The following is a 21,317-nucleotide window of genomic DNA, read 5'->3' as shown; positions in this document are numbered from 1 at the left end:
GGAGTGGAGGGCTGCACGTTCCGAGGGTGAGAGGTTGGAGTGGGTGAGAGGGGTGGAGAGGTTGAGGCGATTAATGTCGCGGCGGCAGTTGGCTATGAAGAGACCGAGGGCAGGTAAGAGGCCAGCACGGGGTGTCCAGGTGGATGGAGTGTGTTGGAGGCGGGAGAAGGGGTCGTCAGAGGGTGGGCGAGAATCCTGGTTGAAGAAGTAGGCACGGATGCGAAAGCGGCGGAAGAATTGTTCGATGTCACGCCGCATGTTGAACTCGTTAATCCGAGAGTGTAGGGGAATGAAGGTGAGGCCTCTGCTGAGGACTCTGCTGAGGATGGTTCCTTTATTCCAATATCTAAATTATTAACAAAACATGAGAAGAAGTGATATGAAACATTAAACCCTCCCTCTCTATCTGCATGGATGTTAGCTAACCTTCTGAGTGCTCCCAGATTTTTTTGCTTTTATTTCAGAATTCCAGAAACACCAGTATTTTAATAGTTTCCTGTGTTTGAAGTCAGCCTGATCAATAAACCTGACTTCCAGGCTAAAGGGAAGGGTGGTACAACAAGAGGAAGGACAATGGAGGAAAACTTGCTGTTACTTACTGAGGGTGGGTGGGAATTGGGAGGTCTGATTCTCATCCCAGGGTAGATAGGAAGTTTAATCCCCGATATCAGATATTGAGTATACCCTGAGGCCTTTGCAGTGAGAGACTGGGTGGTGCAATTGGAGACCAATGAGGAAGGAAGTCTACTTCCTTTTCCACCAATAATGCTCCAAAAACACAGAGTTTCTGTCTGATGCTGTCCTTGGCTACCTTTAACTGCCAGGTTTCCAAGAAGCCTACAAAGTTGGCAATTCAGAGGCTGCCAATCTTATTGGAATTGTTAAATATTCAACACAGTTCCCAGGAACAGGCTGGCAACCTGCCCATTGTCTAGCTGCCATTATATTCAGAAATAAGCATTCAAGATAATGGTTTTAGATTTTAAATCTATTATCTTACATGATCCAAACCCAACCATTTTGGGGGATTAAGATTCACTTCATGAAGCAAAATTTAATAACGCACTTCCCACGAAGTGAATTTTGTACACATACATTAATGCAAAGATCATGCTAATAAGGAGTTTCATTTCAATCGAGATTGTGATGAAAACCACTTTGTTTAATGCAATTGATAATTTGCAAGCTAGCAAGGTGTGGAAATTGCAACAGTCAGGGAACAGAAAATTCCAAGAGATGCTGCATTTATTTGACTGTTAAAAATATTAACGCCATTCAATATTGCCTAGGACCAAGGGCAGGTCTTCCTATCGGGTCTACACCGAACCTCTGGGGAGCATCTGATCCAGACCCAATACTCCCACCCTATCCCTGCATTTACCATGGTTAATAAACCTAGCCCGCCTATATGAAAACACTGCGGCACAATTTAGCATGGCCAACCCACCTACTCTGCATATCACTGGACTGTGGAAGGAAACTGGAGCACCCACATAGATCCAGTGAGAACATACAAACTCTACTCAAGCAGTCATCAAAGGATGGAATCGAACTCTGCTAGACAGCAGTGCTAACTCTGAGCCATTGTGCCACCCTACTTGATGCAAGGTTCTCAATGGATCACTCACAAAGCTCATAGGTCAGTAAGGAGCAATTCAATGGTTAAAGATAGTTGGTAATGTATGAGAGAGAGACAAGTGGACAGAAGTAGGCTTCATGTTAAGCAGCATTGTCATTTAGCTAGAAAGTTCAGAAAACAACTGAACTACACTGATTCTAAGTTGCTACTCAGGAACAAGTTCTAAGAATAGTTGTGAATTTCTGTGCTCCTAGGACTCCCAAAAGAGTCTTAGGAATAACTTGATATAACTGAGCAATACTAGATCTCAGGGAAAAGTAAAGGGCAGGCCCTGCTTGCTGAAGCTAACTATTGATGGAAAGTTAGTATTGTGAAAGTGAATAAGTACTTGAGTTCTAGTTCTCAAAATCCAGGGAAATGTACACCCAGGATAGGAAGGTGATCCATCAGAACTTCAGCAATCACTAAGGCAGTCCATGCAGCTCTTAGAGGACAGATCATCAGAAGAATTGTGATTTATTGTGAAGTTTTGTTGAGATTTCAGACCTACCATGTCATAGAGTTATAGAATCATAAAGCACGGAAACAGACCTTTAGTCCAATTTGTCCATGTCGACCAGACATCCCAATCTGACTTAGTCCCATTTGCCAGTATTTAGCCCATAAATCCTTCTTATTCATACACCCATCCAGATGCTTTTTAAAAGTTATAATTTTACCTGCCTCCACCACTTTCTCTGGTCGTTTGTTCCATAAATGCACCACCCTCTACTTGAAAAAGGCCCCCACCAGGCCCTTTGTAAATCTTCCCCCGTTCACTTTAAATCTATGTCCCCTAGTTTTGGACTCTTCCACCCTGGGAAAAAGGCTTCAGCTGTTCACCATATCCATGCTCTTCATGATTCTATAAACCTCTAATGTCACCCCTCAGCCTCTTCGCTCTCGGCAAAATTGCCCCAGCCTATTCAGCCTCTCTTTATAACTCAAACTCTCCAATCTCAGCAACATCCTCATATATCCTTTGTATACCTTTTCAAGCTTAGCAACATTTTTCCTAAAGAAGGGAGACCAGAGTTGTATGTAGTATTCTAATAGTAGCTTCACCAGTGTCCTGTACCAATGAAAAATGTTATTTCAACTCCTATGTTCAATTTTCTTACCAAGGAAGGCAAGTGTGCCAAATACCTTCACCACCCTTTCTACCTGTGATTCCACTTTCAAGGAACTGAACATCTGCGCCCCGGGTCTCTTTGACCTGTAACACTTCCCAGGTCCCATACCATTTACTGCATAAATCCTGCCCCGGTTTGCCTTACCAAAATGCAACTCCTCACATTTATCTAAATTAAACTCATCTGCCACTCCTTGGACCATTGGCCGTTCTAATCAAGGTCCATTGTACTCCGAGATGATCTGCTTCACGGTGCACTACTCCATCTATTTTGGAGCCATCTGCAAACTTACTGTCCATGCCTCCTATATTCACATCCAAATGATTTATATAAATGATGAAAAGCAGTGAGACCTAGCACCAATTCTGCTGCATACCACTGGTCACAGTCCTTGAGTCCAAAAACCAACCCTCTATCACCACCCTCTAACTCCTGCCTTTAAGCTCCCCCTGAATTCCATGTGTTCTCACCTTACTAACCAGTCTACCAAGCAGAACCTTATCACTAACATCCAGGACTGTTGAGAAATTTGATTTTTGATTGAATTTGCCATTTGATGTGCTCTGTGGGGTGTTCTATTTGTTTGTTACCCATATTTGTCTCAATTAATTTTAGATGGGTACAGTACATTGTTCATTGAAAGTGGAGTTGCAGGTAGACAGGGTGTTGAAGATGATGTTTAGCATGCTTGCCTTTATTGGTCAGAATATTGAGTATAGGAGCTGAGCTGTCATGTTGTGGCTATACAGGACATTGGGGAGGCCATTTTTAGAATACTGCATTCAATTCTAGTCTCCCTTCTATCGAAAGGATATTGTTAAACTTAAGAAAGTGCAGAAAAGATTTACAAACATGTTGCAAGAATTGGATTGTTTGAGCTATAGGAAGAGGCTGAATAGGCTGAGGCTTTCTTCTCTAGAGGCTGAGGGGTGAGCTTACAGACATTTATAAAATCATGAGGGACGTGGATTTGGTGAATAACCAAAATACTTCTCCCAGGGTAAAGGAGTCTAAAGCTAACAGGCATAGGTTTGAGGTGAGAAGGGAAGGAATTCAAAGGGATTTGAGGGGAAACATTTTCATGCCAAGAGTGGTGCGTGTATGGAACAACCTGCCAGAGGAGTTAGTGGAGGCAGCTACAATTACAACATTTAAAAGGCATATGAATAGGAAAGGAGAAAGTGAGGTCTGCAGATGCTGGAGATCAGAGCTGAAAATGTGTTGCTGGAAAAGCCCGAAACGTCGATTCTCCTGTTCCCTGGATGCTGCCTGACCTGCTGCGCTTTTCCAGCAACACATTTTCAGCTATGAATAGGAAAGGTTCAGAGGCCAAATGTTAACAAATAAAACTCAATCAGCTTTGGATATCTCATCGCTGAGAACAAGTTGCACTGAAAGGTCTGTTTCCATGCTGAAAAAATATCGATGACTCTCTGTTAGAATATGATTTTCATATACTAGATTAACTGTAACTGTTCTAACTTTGGACTTGAAGGTTTATTGTGGAGTGTACTAAACCACTGAATCTGTGGCTTTAATCTGTTAGCATCTAGCATCTCATATTTTGTGAACTTTACAAAAAGGATAGTTCGCAATATAATTTAGGGCCCTTCTGGGAGTTGAAATCCATAGTTAAATATATGAGTGTTGGGTTGGGTCTTGCTACGCTTAAAGTTGAGAAGATTTTCATGCTGAAGTTAGTTGCACATATTGGAAATCAAAATGACTGCTGTTGCTATGTCTTTTTCTGGACAGAAAAGACTTATCCTCAAATGATTTGCAAACAATGACCAAGGTTGTGCTAATCATTAGCAAAAAATTTGGAGTTAGAATTAAAAACATTATTCCTTGTTTCAATGGAACAAACGTAACTCACTTATTTAGTGAATCCTACTGCGCTCGTTCATTCAATGAAAAGGACTGCACATGATAATTCATTGAGTAGAGGTACTCTCATTCGTTCAGAGCCACAAGCTGAACGCACATTCATTGAAACAAACTGCATTCATTGAATCATTGAACTGACTAAGGGACTCACGAACCTTCTGCTACAAAATATTCTGGTCGGTAAGGCAATGGATATTTATTCAAGTCTTTTAGAAATACAATCCTCAGAGTATGAAACAGTTAGAAATGTGGTATTTAACACTTAGAAACTTATTCCTGAAGTTTACTAAGTAAGGTTTTACAACAGCAAGGATAAAACATTTATGGAATTCACTATGAAAACAGAAATGTAATCAGGCTTTGTTGATTGGAATTAGAGTAAAACTTTGAAAATGTGAAGGATATCATGATTATGGAAAAATTTAGGAATGGAATTTTAATGACAATTCAGTCCTATTTGAATGAATGTCTGGTATCTTATCTTATCCATACTTGCCTCATGTTAACTTTGGATGTTAGGGTACAAGTTAGTAGATTGTGTGAATATTCTGCAATATTGTGTGTTGTAGGGTGTATAGTCATTTATTCAAAACAGTGGAATCATGTAACTTTATTCTGTTGGTTAGTACTTGGAATCTCACACTTTGTCAACTTTTTTAAAAGTTCCTAATTCCCACCAAATTGTAACAAATTTGGAGGCCTGGTCCAGAACCATTAACAAGCTTGAAGCCCCTATTCATTGGATAGCCTGCTAACAGAAACAATTAATGCATGGTCCAGTTCTGGTACTCACTGAATACAAGCAACTTGATAATCAAAACAATTTACTTGATAATGTGGGCATCTCCTTTATTAAGCTTCAACTTTTTTTTGGCATTAGAAATTAGAATTGGTACTTTTATCAATCAGTTCCATAATGGTCTCACAACATTTATCCTATGATTTCTTTATCAGGACAAAGTTAGGATATATTGTATTACAAATATTATTTTGCTAATCCCACCAATATCAGGTACAAAAAACATTCCAGGTGCTCAATATTTAACCTTAAACCAACATCTACATTTTTGCCGCACTGACCAAATGTACTTATGATAAGATCTTCAGATATCCGCTTCAATCAAATTATTAATTGCAGAATCTTAGAACATCAGGTGCTGCAAGACTCACGAGCAAACTATGAAGGGGAAGGCCATTGGTGCTGCTTTTTTCCAGAGTTCAAACTTCTGGATATAGAAGAGAGCATCTCTAAGTCAGAGACTAAAAGAAAAATTACATCTTCCAGAGGTATATCCTTTAAAGTGGGCCCATGATGAATCATGTTATTCAGTCTTTGCAAGGAAAGGTACTCCTAAGGTAGGATGGTAAATTCACTCAAGCAAAAGATAGACTGCTTAAAAACACTTTTAAAACAAACAGTTCAGAACTTGTCTCTAGAGTGGGCAGCCAACCATTCATCCTCTCTACAAGTAATGCTTGCTTCTCTCAGGGTGAGGAAAAATATAATGTTGTGGAGTTGAAGGTGTTATACTGTACCTTTAAGAGACAGTGATAAATTGAAAAGTTGGCAAGCCTATCATGTAACTAACTGCAGGCACAGACTGTGCTGGATAATTTGAAGATGCAGTATGGGCTACCCAATGAGATTCAGTCAGACTAAGGATCTAATTTTACTGCTAGGCTGTTTAAGGAAATCATGGATAGCTAAGGTATACAGCACTTTAAGTCAAGTGCATATTAGAGGTGCCCCAAATGAATCTACTCAGTTTACTCCTTTTGGGTTAATATTCGGACAGGAAGTGAGAGGCCCTTTGAAATTATTAAAGAGAAATTGATAGGGCCAAAGTCGGAGATCCCACAATTGGATTATGTATCGGTGATGAGGGAGAGATTAAATTAGGTAGTTGAGTTAGCGAAACAGCACCTGAAGAGGGCACAGTATGGAATGACACAGGTGGCAGATAAAAACTCTAAAATATGGACATTTTCCTGTGCAGAAGATATATTAGCATTGTTACCAGTGATAGGTGATCCCTTCAAAGCCAGGTTTAGCAGTCCCTATCAAATTGAGAAAACGTTAAGTCAGGTGAACTATCTGCCAGATAGGAGAAAACTGGTATGTCATGTAAATATGTTGAAACCTTACTATAATAGAGAGAAGGGACTGGAGAAGCAGGTGTTAGTTACTGCCTCTTAGAGTGAAGAATCAAAGCCAAATGTTATGAAATTTGATGTGCCTCAAAATATATTAAACAATGAGGAAGTCCTTGAGGAGTGGGATAGGTTAGTAATCTATCTGTCTCAGGAGCAAAGAATGCAGTTGAAATGTTTGTGCAGCAGTATGAGGACATTTGCAGGAATAGGTTAGGGAGGATTAATGCTATCGTGCAAGAGATAGAAGTAGGGAATGCTGTTCCGATAAAATGATACCCCTACAGGCTTTATCCCTTCAAAGCCAGACAGGGCCAGAAGGAAGTGGAGGCAGTGCTCAACGAAGGTATCATTGAACTGAATCAGGATGAGTGGAGTTTGCCAATCGTTAGTTTCCAAACCTAATGGGGACTCAATGATTTTGCGTGGATTATCGGAAGATCAAAGCCATAACAAAATCAGACTCATACCTAATACCAAGATTGGAGGACTGTGTAAAGAAAGTTGGACTCACTGCGTGGTTATTGGCAGGTATCTTTATCAGAGAAAGCAAAAAACATTTTCACATTTGTAACCCCAAATGGGCTATATCAGTTCAAAGTGATGGAATGAAGAAAGCACCAGCCATATTCCAAAGACAGAGTTGTGGCTGGGTTAACAAACTGTGCAGTTTGTTTGGACGATGTAGTGATCTTTAGGGAGTTCTGGAATGATCACATGGTACAGTTGACAGAGTGCTTTAAATGATTAAGAGAAGCAAACTGGTAATAAACTTAAACAAAACTGAACAAAACTTAACCAAAGCTTTCTTCCTGACAGGAAGCGAAGTGTAGGTGGTGACCAGTGGGACCGCAGCTATTTACAATATACATTAATAAAGATGAAGGCATTAAAAGTAATATTAGCAAATTTGCTGATGACACAAAGCTGGGTGGCAAGGTGAAATGTGAAGAGAATGTTATGAAAATACAGGGTATCTTGGACAGGCTAGGTGAGTGGACGGATGCATGGCAGATGCAGTTTAATGCGGATAAATGTGTGGTTATCCACTTTGGTGGCAAGAACAGGAAGGCAGATTACTGTCTAAATGGAGTCAAGTTAGGTAAAGCAGAAGTATAGTGAGTTCTAGGTGTTCTTGTACATCAGTAAATGAAAGCATGCATGCAGGTACAGCAGGCAGTGAAGAAAACTAATGGCCTTCATAACAAGAGGAATTGAGTATAGGAGCAAAGAGGTCCTTCTGCAGCTGTACAGGGCCTTGGTAAGACCACACCTGGAGTATTGTGTGCAGTTTTCATCTCCAAATTTGAGGAAGGACATTCTGGCTATTGAGGGAGTTCAGCGTAGGTTCACGAGGTCAATTCCTGGAATGGTGGGACTATCATATGTTGAAAGATTGAAGCAACTGGGCTTGAACACACTTGAGTTTAGAAGGATGAGAGGGCAACTGATTGAGACATATAAGATATTTAATGGATTGGACACACTGGAGGCGGGAAGCATGTTTCCGTTGATGGGTGAGTCCAGAACCAGAGGACATAGTTTAAAAATAAGGGGTAGGCCATTTAGAACAGAGTTGAGGAGAAATTTCTTCACCCAGAAGTGAAGGATCTATGGAATGCTCTGCCCCAGAAAGCAGTGAAAGTCAAGTCTCTGGATACTTTCAAGAACGAGATAGATAGAACTTTTAAAGATCATGGAATAAAGGGTTATGGGGATAAGGCAGGAACAGATACTGAGTGTGGATGATCAGCCATGATCATAATGAATGGTGGTGCTGGCTCGAAGGGCCGAATGGCCTACTGTTGTACCTATTGTCTATTGAATTCGCAAAAGCAGAGGTGATGTTCTTGGTCATGGAAGAGTGACCCTAAGAAACACAAAGACGAAGGCCATTGAGGAATTTCCACGACCAACCTTGAAGAAAGGGATGCTTCGATTTTTGCGACTAAGCGGATTCTACCTGACGTTTGTTTCAAACTTCAGCAGTGTGGTGGCACCATTAACAGATTTGCTGAAGAAGAACACAAAGTTTCTGTGGACAGAACAATACCAGGAGGCATTTGACAATTTAAAAGCAGTATTGACCACCGTACCAGTTTTAGCGACCCCAAACCTTTTGAAACCCTTCTAAGTTGCAATCAATGCCAGTGACATAGGAGTTGGAGCTGTACTGCAACAGGAAGATGATGATGAAATCAAACTACCAGTTAGTTACTTTTCAAAGAAACTCAATACCCACCAGAGAAAATACTCTACAATTGAAAAAGAATTACAAAATTTTAATGTTTATGTCATGAATAATGTGTCGGAGATGGTTGTGTACATGGATCACACTCCTCTTACATTCTTACAATGATTTAAAGGCAAGACTGTGAGATTATTTCATAGGAGTCTTATGTTACAGACTTTTAATTTCCAAATCGTACATGTTGTAGGTCATAAGAATGTAAAAGCAGGTGCATTATCGCAGATTTAACCAATAAACTACAGATGCGATTGACTAGATACAAATGTTTTATGTGTGTGTGGACAGAAGTTACTATGAACTTAGATTAATGTCCTATGTATGTCATGGTAATTTGGTTAAGGAATAGAAAAAAAAGAAGCCATCTTTTCATTATGATGGTTCATTGTTTTTTAAGGGGGGAAGCAAGATACTAAAACACAATCAAATTTGAAATTTACTGTTTTGATAACATCAACCAATGAGATGATCCAATGTTTTAGAGTATAAAAGCAGGCATTTTTGACAGTCAGAGGAAAAGCACTTTCTGCCATCGAATAACAGCTATCCAAAATCATTCTCTCTGAAAGGTACCTTTTTCATATGAAACATCTTTGCAGCAGAAAACCAAAGACAACCCAGGGAAAATCTGCAGAGGATGATCGACACAGCTGGCTGGTTTTGAAACTTGATTTGCTGTAAATTTAATAGGGGCTTTATCGGACCAGTACATAGTTATAGAGTGGGAGGTAGATAAATCATTAAGACAAAAGAGGCTTACAGTTGTAGATAGTTGTTGTTTAATGTTCTCTTTTGGAATTAAAGAACAAAATTGGTTTTTTTTTCTGTGTGTCTGGTTTAAATTAGCAGGAGGGTTTACCACGTGTCATAACAATACTTTATTAGGTGAAAGAAAGCCAGTTCCAAAGTTCTGTGTGTACAATCTAAGGGCTAAGCCATAGACTTTCTGCCTTTCCAGGGGTTCCATCTCTAGCCCATCACATGTTAATAGTCATGCAGAGGCTACATACCAAGAAGGCATCATGGAAAAAATCTCCTTGCATCCAGGGGCTGACATCACTGTATCCTGGGTGAAAGTGACTACTGCAGATGCTGGAATTATCAGAGTCATGAGTGTGGTGCTTGTAAAGCACAGCAGGTCAGGCAGCATCAGAGAAGCAGGAAAATCGATATTTCAGGCAAAAGCCCTTAAATTCACCTGAGTGGATATGGATTCCTCAACTGCATTCCTTTTTTCATTTAATATTTGACTTTTTAAACTCATTCCATTTAGTGACTATACCCACTGATGAACAAGCGTTACTGCATTCAACCAGATTGTCATGAAATGGAACAGTCACCACTTGCATTATTAAATCTAATGCAGTTTATTTGAGCTTTTCACCAAACTCAATGCAATTGATCAGCAGAATTCCCAGTGAAGATATTGTCACTGACATCTATTTCTTGTGACATTAATATCTAGATATAAAAACTTACAGACCTCGGGTGAAAGAACCAAGAAGAGGAATTAATGAAGTAGCTCTACCAGGAGCTGGCAGAAATGTCATGAGCTAATAGCATCCTTCTTTGATGTATCATTATATCATAGTTGCTGCCATGTCTCTTCCTTGAAATCTCTTGTCCATAGCTATTAACTAGACATTGAATCTTAAATTCCGGGTTCACACTGTTTGCCAAGAAAGCGCAGAAAATAATCAGGTTAGGCTGGGTGCAACTTGAGCCACCCACTTTTCTACAGTTCTGGTCACAGTGATAGAGCAAAGTGAAACAATAGTAAAAACATAATTCCAGCAGACTTACCTGTGCAGACATGTCAATTAATTTTACTAGCTGAAGCTTACTTCCTTCATCAGTCTTTAAGAAGTCGAGCAAACTACCTGCAGTAGAATAAGTCACACAGTGAAATCATATTAGAGTCACCATCTGTGGCAATCAAGGAAGAGAATGCCACAGGATCAATAACACACTCCACAGGTTAAACCTTCATTCTATTTTTTTCAGGTAAGAAGTTCTATATTGGCAAGTAACCAAAAATTGGAGCACACATTGTAGAACTCACACTCATTGCAAAGTAAATTGCAGCAAAATTTGGACTTCATTGAACTTCAGTGGCAGAAATCATGCACAACAAAAGTCATTTCTGGGAAAAGGAGTCCATCCAATGGGATGCCTGAAAAACACTTGACCAGATACTGAGTCAAGCCATTTGATTGTTATACCTGTCAGCTACCTACTGCAGGAGCCAAACCTTTACATTTGTAAATGGCAAATCCTGCTCTACATCTGCTTCCTCAAACTGGTTTCAACCTGAGGTGCGTCACTGACACAACAGTAATGTTGATCATCAATACCCTTCCTTTTGCCAGTGAGGAAAATGCCCCCAAATTTATCTATAGCAAGTGAGCAAACTTGCTGTGGAGGTGTGAGAGGTGCCAATAGTTCATCCAGATATTTTCAATAAAACTAGAGAAGGTCCTCTTGTGATACTGTGGTAGTGTCCATATCCCTAAACCAGAAGGCTTGGGTTCAAGTCCAACCTGTTCCAGTGGTGTGTAATAATACCTCTGAACAGATTTTTAAAAAGCATCAAAGAGGCTTGAGGCACATTTTCAAATCTCTCAGGGCACATGCCTTATATCTAGTGCCAATATTTGGTTCCTAAACAGGTCAACAGAAATCCCACCCCATTTCTATAGCTTTGTGCAAAATGACAGGGAAATAACATACAATTTATTTAACTCCAATTTACAATGAAGTACAGCTACAAATCTGTGCATAAAATAAATATGTTAATTAATCAATATATCATAGATCAGGAAAATCACAGTTAATACAAAAAATGATAGCTATATTCATATTAATATGCTTCCACAGTTGCAATTGGATTAGTTATCAGGCAGCAGCATCTTCACTATACCTTTTGCCATATATTCTGTCACTATGTAGATGGGTTCTTTCGTTACAACGGCATACAGCTGCACCAGCTTGTCATGTCGAAGTGTCTTCATTAGGTTGGCTTCATCCAAGAATGCCTCAGGAGACATGCTACCTTCCTTCAGCATTTTAATAGCAACCTTGATATTGTCCTTATAGTGGCCTGGGATTTGAAAAACAAATGCAGTCCTGAAAATTCAATTCAAGTATTTTTTGGTCACAATCTTCTACAAACTTTTATGACTTAGGGACAGGAGTAAGCCATTTGGTCCCTCATACCAGCTCCACCATTCAATAAGACCATGAGTTGCCATGAATACTTTACAGTCCAACCGTCTACTTTAAACTTTTACTACAGGAATATCAACAATTACATCAAATATCATCAAACTAATTACCTTTATGTTGAAAAGAGTCAGTTTTTTGATGAAGAGAGTTCCAAAACCTCACAAGAGTCCATGAGAAAGACTAATCCTTACCTCTGTCTTAAATGGATGCCCTCTTACTTTTAAACAGTGATTCCTAATTCCAGACTGTCTGACAGGACTGAACATCCTTTCTGCATCTACCCTGCCAAGATCTCTCAGGAACTTTTATATTTCAATCAGGTTATCTCTCAAGTCTCCCAAACTTTTATGACCACAAACCAACCTGTCCAAATCTTCCTTGAAAGACAATCCACTCATTCCAGATATTAATCTGGGAGGCTTTCTCAAACAGTTTACAACAAATTTACTTCCTTACATAAGGAGATTAATATTTTACACAGTACTCCAGATGTCCTTGTAGAACTGCAAAATAATATCCCTACTTTTGCATTCAATTTCCCTCATAATAAAGAATAACATTCCTATTGAAATGCAGTTCCTGTATGCTCACCTCTTGTGATTCATGCGCAAAGACATCCAGTTCACTCTGCATCTCAAAACACTGCAATCTTTCACCATTTAGATCTTATGTTTCTTTATTTTTCCTGCCAGAACGAACAATTTCACATTTTTCCACAATTTCCATTTACCATTGCCCATTTACTTAACCTATCTATAATCCTTTTAAGCTTCTTTACACCCTCTTCACAACTTAGTTTCCTATTTATCTTACTGTCATTAGGAAAGTTAGCAACATAACCTTTCTCCTTTTCATCCAAGTCATTGATATGCATTGTGAAAAGTTAAGATGCCAGCAGTTATCCCTGTGGCACACCACTCATTACACGCTGCCAATGAAAAAAAAATGACCCATTTGGACATTTTTTCGATTTCCTGTTAAAGAGCTAAATTCTACCTATACCAATATATTGCCCTCTACACCATGTGCTTTCATTTTCTATAATAACTTTCAACGTGATAGCTTATCAAATACCTTCTGCAAATTTAAGTACAGCACATCCACCAGTTCCCCTTTAACCACACAGCACATATACCTCCTCAAAGAAATCCAACAGATTGTTTTCTGGAAGAGAGATCACATTTAAGTAATATTGACTCTGTCTGATAAACTTGGACTTATCCAAAGGTTCTACTAAAATTTTATTGATATCATCTTCCCCATGATAGATGTTAAGCTAACTGGCCTATTGTTGCCTGCTTTCTGTCTCCTTTTATTTAATAAAGGACTTGCATTCATTATTAAACGAATGGTTCCTTCAATCTAAGAAATTTTGAAAAATTAAAGCCAATGAATTAAGTGCTTCACTAACCACTTTTTAAAAAAATCTTAAGTGAAGTCCACCAGGGTCTGCAGAAATATTGCCCAAAGCCAAAATTTTGTTCCATACCAATTCCCTGGTAACTGTAATTTTCTTGAATTCTTCTCTCCCTTTTCTCGATTTACAGTTTTGTTTGTGTCTGCTATGTCTGTTCAAGTCATCTGTCATTGTCTCTTTTTCCATTATTAATTCCCCAGACTCATTTTCATGGGCCAATGCTCACATTGTTAACCTTTTCCTTTTTAAAATATCTTTAGAAACTCTTACTATCTGTTTTTATATTCCTAGCTAGGTTTATCTCATATCCTAATCTTTCCTTTTTAAAGTTATCATTTGCTGTATTTGAGATTTTGACCAACCTTCTGAATTGACACAATTCTCTTTTGTAATTATATGTTTTTCCTTTAAGATTGATTTTTCTTTGGAGTTAATCATGGATTGCGAGTCTTCCTCTTAGAATTTTCTCTCATTGGAATGTATCTATTCTGTGTATTCTAAAATACACCCTTAAATATCCGCCACTGTATTATTATTGATATATGTATTCACTAACTTGTAAGTTCAGTTTAGCCAGCTCTCATTCATGCTTTCATAATTGCATTAAAATATTAGGCTTGGCCCCATTTTTCTTGCACTTCATTCACATTATGTTCAGAACTACCTAGTGGCACTTCACTACAATGTCATTAATTAGTCCTATCTCTTGCACAATGCTAAATGCTGTGCATCTAGTAGTGCTGTGGAGGGTTCCAGAGGAATCAGTTTTTTCCCCTCTGTCTGGAATGTACAATCAGGCCAATCCCCACTTCACAAATTCAATCTAGAGAAAGAAATTGTTCCAGAGATTCAGATGCTCATTCTGGGTGGCATAGTCTTCATGGGAGTTGTGGTTGCTGCCTCAGGAAAGAGTTTAAAAGAAGTCACAGGGACTGATGGATGCAGAAGTGGCTGTTTGAACTGGCCCACTCCATCACCTTGCACGTTGTCATGGATATAAAATAATAACAACAAATTTCCCTCAACTCTCACCCATTCCTCGTCAATGCTAAAACAAACCCACCTCATGCCCCCGCCTGTGATATTGTGCCAGATGATCACTTTGGTACTTTGTGGCATTTGCCACCTCTACTAATATGTTGTACCAGCTTCATTGCCATTAATCCTCCTTTTTCTTTGTTTTGTCTTGGACAGATCTAGTCATTAGTGAGAGAGGATATACTACTATACAGTAATAACAAGAAGGTTTAATCAATGATATCAATTGGTACACGACATTGGGTCAGACACTATTACAAGAATGTTATGGAGCTCCTATATATGTATTTGTTTCCTCTAAAAGCTTGTAAGTTTGCAGATGATATTAAAATTGATACAGTGAACTGTGAAGAAGGTTATCTAAGATTACAACAAAATCTTGATCAATTGGGTCAATGGACTGAAGAGTGGTGGGTGGAAATAAATTTGGATAAATGTGAATGCATTGCATTTTGGTAAAACAAACAAGGGTAGGGCCTTGGGTAGTGTAGAACAGAGAGGCCTTGAGGTTCAGGTACATAATTCTTTGACGTTTGTGTCACATATAGATAAGGTGGTTAAGAAGGTATTTAGCATGCTTGCCTTCATTGGTCAGACCTTTAGGTAAATGACTTGGGACATTATGTTGAGATTGTACAAGATGTTGGTGAGGCCTCTTCTGAAGTAATGCTCTAGTTCTGATTGCCTTGTTACATAGGTGGGATTTTTTAAGCTGGGGGAGGGTTCAGAAGAGATTTAACATGATATTGGCGGGAATAGAGGGTTTGAGTGATAAGAAGAGGCTGGATAGGCTAGGACATTTTTTTCACTGGAGCTTAGGAGGTTGAGGGGTGACCTTACAGAACTTATGAGGGATATAGATAAAGTGAATAGCAGGTATCTTTTCCCTAGGGTGGGTGATTTCAAGACAAATGGGCATATTTTTAACATGAGATAATTCCTTTATCTTCTGTCCCATGGCAACATGAAACATGTTAACCTTACACAGGCGGTGGTTCGTGTGTGGAATGAAATTCCTGAGGAAGTAGTGGATTAGGGCATAATTACAACATTTAAAAGACTGATGACAACAAACTTTGTTGTTGAAGCCCTCTGCTAACTTGATAAGTGGTTGTGCTCTCCATTTCATATGTACCATGGAAATACTTGAATAAACCACTAACCAGATAAGCTGAACACCATTACTTGTAAGCAGAGCTTGTGGCTTTTGCACTCATGTATTTCTAAATATGTTCTGAAGAAAATCTACCAAACTCTCTAAAAACAGGAAATGAGATCAATACCAGCACAACATTAATATATAAGCGTATTTTTTTAAATGGTCAAATAATCAGCTACATAAGGACTGATCATTGTTTTTTTTTCTCTCCTCTCAGTTGTTTAATTGTTGTTTAAGTTTTTTTTTCCAAGTTTATCATCAAAGTTACAATAATCAAAAGCCCAGCAGCAATTATATATTCACAGCATCATGAGTTATTGAAAAAGCTTGACATATCATATCTTACCCACTCCCTTACCTGCAATCACATCAATCTAACTTTTCTATTTCAAGTACTATCTATCCAAACGATGTACTTTTAATGAGACTATCAAATTCATTCAGATCTGACCTGGTAGAAGTATATAAAATTATGAGTGTCATGAATAGGGCATGAATAGTCAATGACTTTTATCTCCCGGACACAAATATCAAATATTAGGGACAAAGGTTTAAATTGAGAGGGGGAAAGTAAAACGAAGATGAGATAGTGGATTACAGACCAAGTCCAGACAGATGGAATTAGTTTAGAAATGAGTCATGGTCAGCACAGCAAATGATAACAGGCGAATGACCTGTTCTTGTGCTGTACAGAACTGTTCTGAATTAGATTAGATTACTTACAGTGTGGAAACAGGCCCTTTGGCCCAACAAGTCCACACCAACCCACCGAAGCGCAACCCACCCAGACATTTACCCCTTCACCTAATGCTATGGGCAATTTAGCATGGCCAATTCACCTAACTTGCACATTTTTGGACTGTGGGAGGAAACCAGAGCATCCGGAGGAAACCCACACAGACACGGGGAGAATGTGTAAACTCCACAGTCAGTCTCCTGAGGAGGGAATTGAACCCGGGTCTCTGGCGCTGTGAGGCAACAGTGCTAACCACTGTGCCACCGTGCCACCCAAACTGTGCCACCGTGCCACCCTATGTTCTGCGGACTAGCATCCACTGATAGAGCAACAATTGGGAATTCCTATGTTGGGTTTTCCTGATCAGCTTTCACAACCGAGAACAATCTAGGTAGTGTCCTACTGGCTGTATTCTATAGGGCAACAACTCGTGAGAAATATATAGAGAAGAGGGTGTGCAGGGGAAACACAGAGGTGTAAAGCAACAGTACAGTGATAAGTGGGGACTTCTATTGACCAATAATAGTAATAGAGTAAATGCAGAGGTAAGGAGGATCTTTTCAGGTATATTAAGGAGACATTTCTTGATCAGTTTTTTTAGTTCATGAAGGAAGAGACATTGTTGGATCTGCTCCTGGTGAATGAGGAGCATTGAGTGGGTCAAATGTCAATACAGTAATATTTTGAAATTGCAATCATAATATCTGAAGATTTTGATTAGCTGGAAAAAGAAAGAAGCAATCCAGAGTAAATAGACTTAATTGCAGCAGGGCCAATTTCAACCAATGAAAACAGATTTGGATCAGAGCTCTGAAGATAATAATTGTTATAGAGAACAAGGTGCATGAGAAAAATAGTGGAATGGCTTAGGTCAGGCTGATAAACCAAGAATCAAGCTCAATAAAGACAATTCAGGGGGAATGTAGAATAAGCAATAAAAGGGACTCAGAGTATGAAAATAGACTGTTAGCTAATATAAAAAGAATCCAAAAGTCTTCTGTAAGCAACTTAATAGTGAAAAAAACAACAAAAGGAGGAATGGGCAGATTAGGGACCAAACTGAATTCCTATTGGTAGATGTAGACAGTATGTCTGAGTTTCCAAGTGAGTAATTTGTGTATAAAACCCTGAGCATCTTGACATGGTGGATGTGGAAAGGATGTTTCCTGTCATATATGAACTATGTGGCACTGTTTAATAAATAGGAGTTGCCCTTGCAAGCCAGAGTCAAAGCGAATTTGTGGTCACGGGGGCTGTGTGACTTTTCTGTCTCATAAACTGGATATTTTAAAATTAAAGGGTAAATAGACCTTGTGAGGCAAGAGAATCATAGCTTATCAGGAACTATTCTAATTGAATGGCAGAACATGCTTGAGGGGTTGAATGGCTGATAGCTGTTCATTTTTTGTCTGCCTAATGGTGTGATGGAGGCTGATTCAATAATGGCTTTTGACACTCATCATATTTTTAAATGAGTACCTGAAGGGCAAAGAAAATCCAAGGCTATAGGAAGAACAGGAAATGAGATGAGCTAAATTGCTGTTAAAGAGAATTGGTGACAGTTGATGGGCAGAATTGTTTCCTTCGTTGCTATGACTGAGTCTATGATTCTATAGTGATAACTTTTCCAGAACATTAAGAAAAATTATGCTGTTTCTCCCAATCTCCTACACAATGAAACATTAGCAAACACCAAAGATTATGGTACTCTGTTAACAGACACCATCTAATATTGTTGTGTCTCCATAGTCCATGTTGTGGAGTTGCACGGTTGCTCATTGTTTAGCATTGCTGCCTCAGAGCGCCAGAGACACGGGTTCAATTCCAGTTTTGGACAACCGTCTGTGTGGACTTTGCATGTTCTCCCCGTGTCTGTGTGGGTTTCCTCTGGGTGTTCTGGTTTCTTCTCACAATCCAAAGATGTGCAGGTTAGGTGAATTGGCCATGCTAAATTGCCCACAGTGTTCAGGGATGTGTAGGATAGATGCATTAGTCAAAGGTAAATGAAGAGTAATAAATTAGGGGTATGGGTGGGTTACTCTTTGGAGCGTCAGTGTGGACTTTTTAGGCCAAAGGGCCTGTTTCCACAGTGTAGTGGTGAGCAACACTGCAGAGGTAGAAGTAGGCAATTTGATGATGGAGAGGGTATTGGGTCAAAAGTTCAAGGTCAAATAGGAAAACTAGATTACTATCCAACAGATAGATATGGTACAGCAAGAAAGTGGGTCAAAATTGTATTTATGTCAGTTAGAGGTAGGCGGAACTGACCTTCTTATAAAAGGGAGGAACCTATTAGTCACTCAATTTCTGAAGTAAATGCATTATATGGGCAAATAATGACGTCAAATCAAAATGATCATTTTTAATGCCCTAAATATTTTTAAGTTTCTTATGTTAATTTATTTCTTTTAGAGTCACTCATCCAAAACTTTACTAAAGCTAATTCTGAAAAGGAGGTCAACAACCCTCCCACATCAGCTAATATATCCTCTCAATAAGCCAAATAGTCAGCAATCTACATACCACACCTGTGACTATCAGTTACCAAGATACTCTGCACATGCCAAACTTTTGTTAATAAACAGCATCAGAGATTCTGAATGAATAATTGCAAACAGGGCTTGTGGTGAAACAATGGCCTTGATATTCAACAGTCTTTTTTTTACATTTTAAGTTTCAATGTTACAATTTTACAGTTTCCCTATCTCAATACCCAATTTAAATCTTTCCAGCAGGAAGCCCCATTCACTGGTAAATTTCATGGAAAGAGCATGCCATGATTGACAATAGGTAATCCCAGTGGTTGAAGGCAGAAGTGTACATTGGTGAAATTACTTCCAGTGTTTGCTGTGAGAAAGAATTAATTTATTCACCACTGACTTGATTCATGAAGCAGTGGCACTAGTACTGGGAAAAATCAGATTAGTATCTTTGGGAACATCCTACACCTGAATGGTGCTAGTGCCAGTGATCTAGCAAGCCACATATCTAGGGAAGTAGAGAATGCTTTAAACTAAATAGTGTGTGCAGTGGAGCAAACTTGGGAAGATGTAGTAAATCAAAGAATAGAGCCAAAGCCAGAGTGAAAGGTATTAAAATGTGAAATGATAAACAGTCTATAACAGAAAGGGATGAAGAGGACATAGAGTCATAGAGATGTACAGAAACAAACCCTTCGGTCCAACCTGTCCATGCCGACCAGATATCCCAACCCAATCTAGTCCCACCTGCCAGCACCCGCCAATATCCCTCCAAACCCCTCCTATTCAAATACCCATCCAAATGCCTCTTAAATGTTGCAATTGTACCAGCCTCCACCACATCCTCTGGCAGCTCGTTCCATACACGTACCACCCTCTGTGTGAAAAAGTTGCCCCTTAGGTCTCTTTTATATCTTTCCCCTCTCACCCTAAATCTATGCCCTCTAATTCTGGACTCCCCAACCCCAGGGAAAAGACTTTGTCTATTTATCCTATCCATGCCCCTCATAATTTTGTTAACATCTATAAGGTCACCCCGCAGCCTCCAATGCTCCAGGGAAAACAGCCCCAGCCTCTTCAGCCTCTCCCTATAGCTCAAATTCTCCAACCAGGGCAACATCCTTGTAAATCTTTTCTGAACCCTTTCAAGTTTCAAAACATCTTTCCGATAGGAAGGAGACCAGAATTGCATGCAATACTCCAACAGTGGCCTAACCAATGTCCTGTACAGCCGCAACATGACCTCCCAACTCCTGTACTCAATACTCTGACCGATAAAGGAAAGCACACCCAAACGCCTTCTTCACTATCCTACCTATCAGCGACTCCACTTTCAAGGAGTTATGACTAAGAGTAAATCATCAGGTAAAGTTGGGAGATTACAAAAAGTATAAGAGGACAAAATTAAAGGCTATCTGAATGCATGTAGCATTCTGATTAAAACAGATAATCTGATATCACAAGTAGAAATTTTAAGCTTAAATAAGTATAATTGGATAACCATTATGAAGACCTGACTGCAGAATAGCATAGTTTGGGAACCAAATTTTGATTGGTACAATGCATTTTACAAGAACAAAGTTAAAAATCACACAACACCAGGTTATAGTCCAACAGGTTTAATTGGAAGCACGCTAGCTTTCGGAGCGACGCTCCTTCACCTGACTTTTTTATAATTCTGGAAGCTAGTGTGCTTCCAATTAAACCTGCTGGACTATAACCTGATGTTGTGTGATTTTTAACTTTGTACACCCCAGTCCAACACCGGCATCTCCAAATCAAAAATACAGGAACAGAAAGTTAGTGAAGGCGAATGAGTGGCTCTGTTAATGAATTACCATATTGGTGCAATAGATGGGAATGACCTAATTCAGGAAACCAGAATATAGAAGTGGTCAGTGAGAGATAAAAATAATAAAGGATTCCCTTGCCTATTAGGAGTGATGCACAAGGCTGCTAACAGTAACCACACAAAAGAGTACGAAGGGAGAAAAATGGTAGTGCAGAGCAAATAATCAGGCCGTCTTAATCAATATATAGACTGGATAAATTAGACGAGAAAAGGTCACCTGTAGATACGTTCATAGAATGTTTTCATTTTATTTTTTTAAAACAGCTGACCAGACTAGTATTATGTAATGAAGTAGGATTAATTGATGACCTCACAGTGAGAGTACCTCTAGGAAGCAGTGATCCTACGATGATTAAATATTAAGACTAATACT

At 39.2% G+C, this 21,317-nt stretch overlaps 1 protein-coding gene across 3 annotated transcripts in view; it reads right to left on the bottom strand.

Moving 5' to 3' along the window:
- si:ch73-340m8.2 (proto-oncogene tyrosine-protein kinase LCK) overlaps positions 1 to 21,317 on the bottom strand; it is a 107,980-nt gene that overhangs the window by 14,329 nt on the left and 72,334 nt on the right. For all 3 annotated transcript variants that reach the window (XM_043682498.1, XM_043682499.1, XM_043682504.1), the window contains 2 exons: positions 11,958 to 12,137; positions 10,841 to 10,917 (listed from right to left, as the gene is read on the bottom strand). In XM_043682498.1, coding sequence (XP_043538433.1) covers positions 10,841 to 10,917; positions 11,958 to 12,137 — 257 coding nt within the window. The remainder of the gene's footprint in view (positions 1 to 10,840; positions 10,918 to 11,957; positions 12,138 to 21,317) is intronic.

The sequence above is a fragment of the Chiloscyllium plagiosum genome, chromosome 3 (assembly GCF_004010195.1).
Source record: "Chiloscyllium plagiosum isolate BGI_BamShark_2017 chromosome 3, ASM401019v2, whole genome shotgun sequence".
Classification (NCBI taxonomy): domain Eukaryota; kingdom Metazoa; phylum Chordata; class Chondrichthyes; order Orectolobiformes; family Hemiscylliidae; genus Chiloscyllium; species Chiloscyllium plagiosum.
The sequence above is the reverse complement of the archived record's forward strand: the minus strand, read 5'-3'. Positions and strand labels throughout refer to the sequence as shown.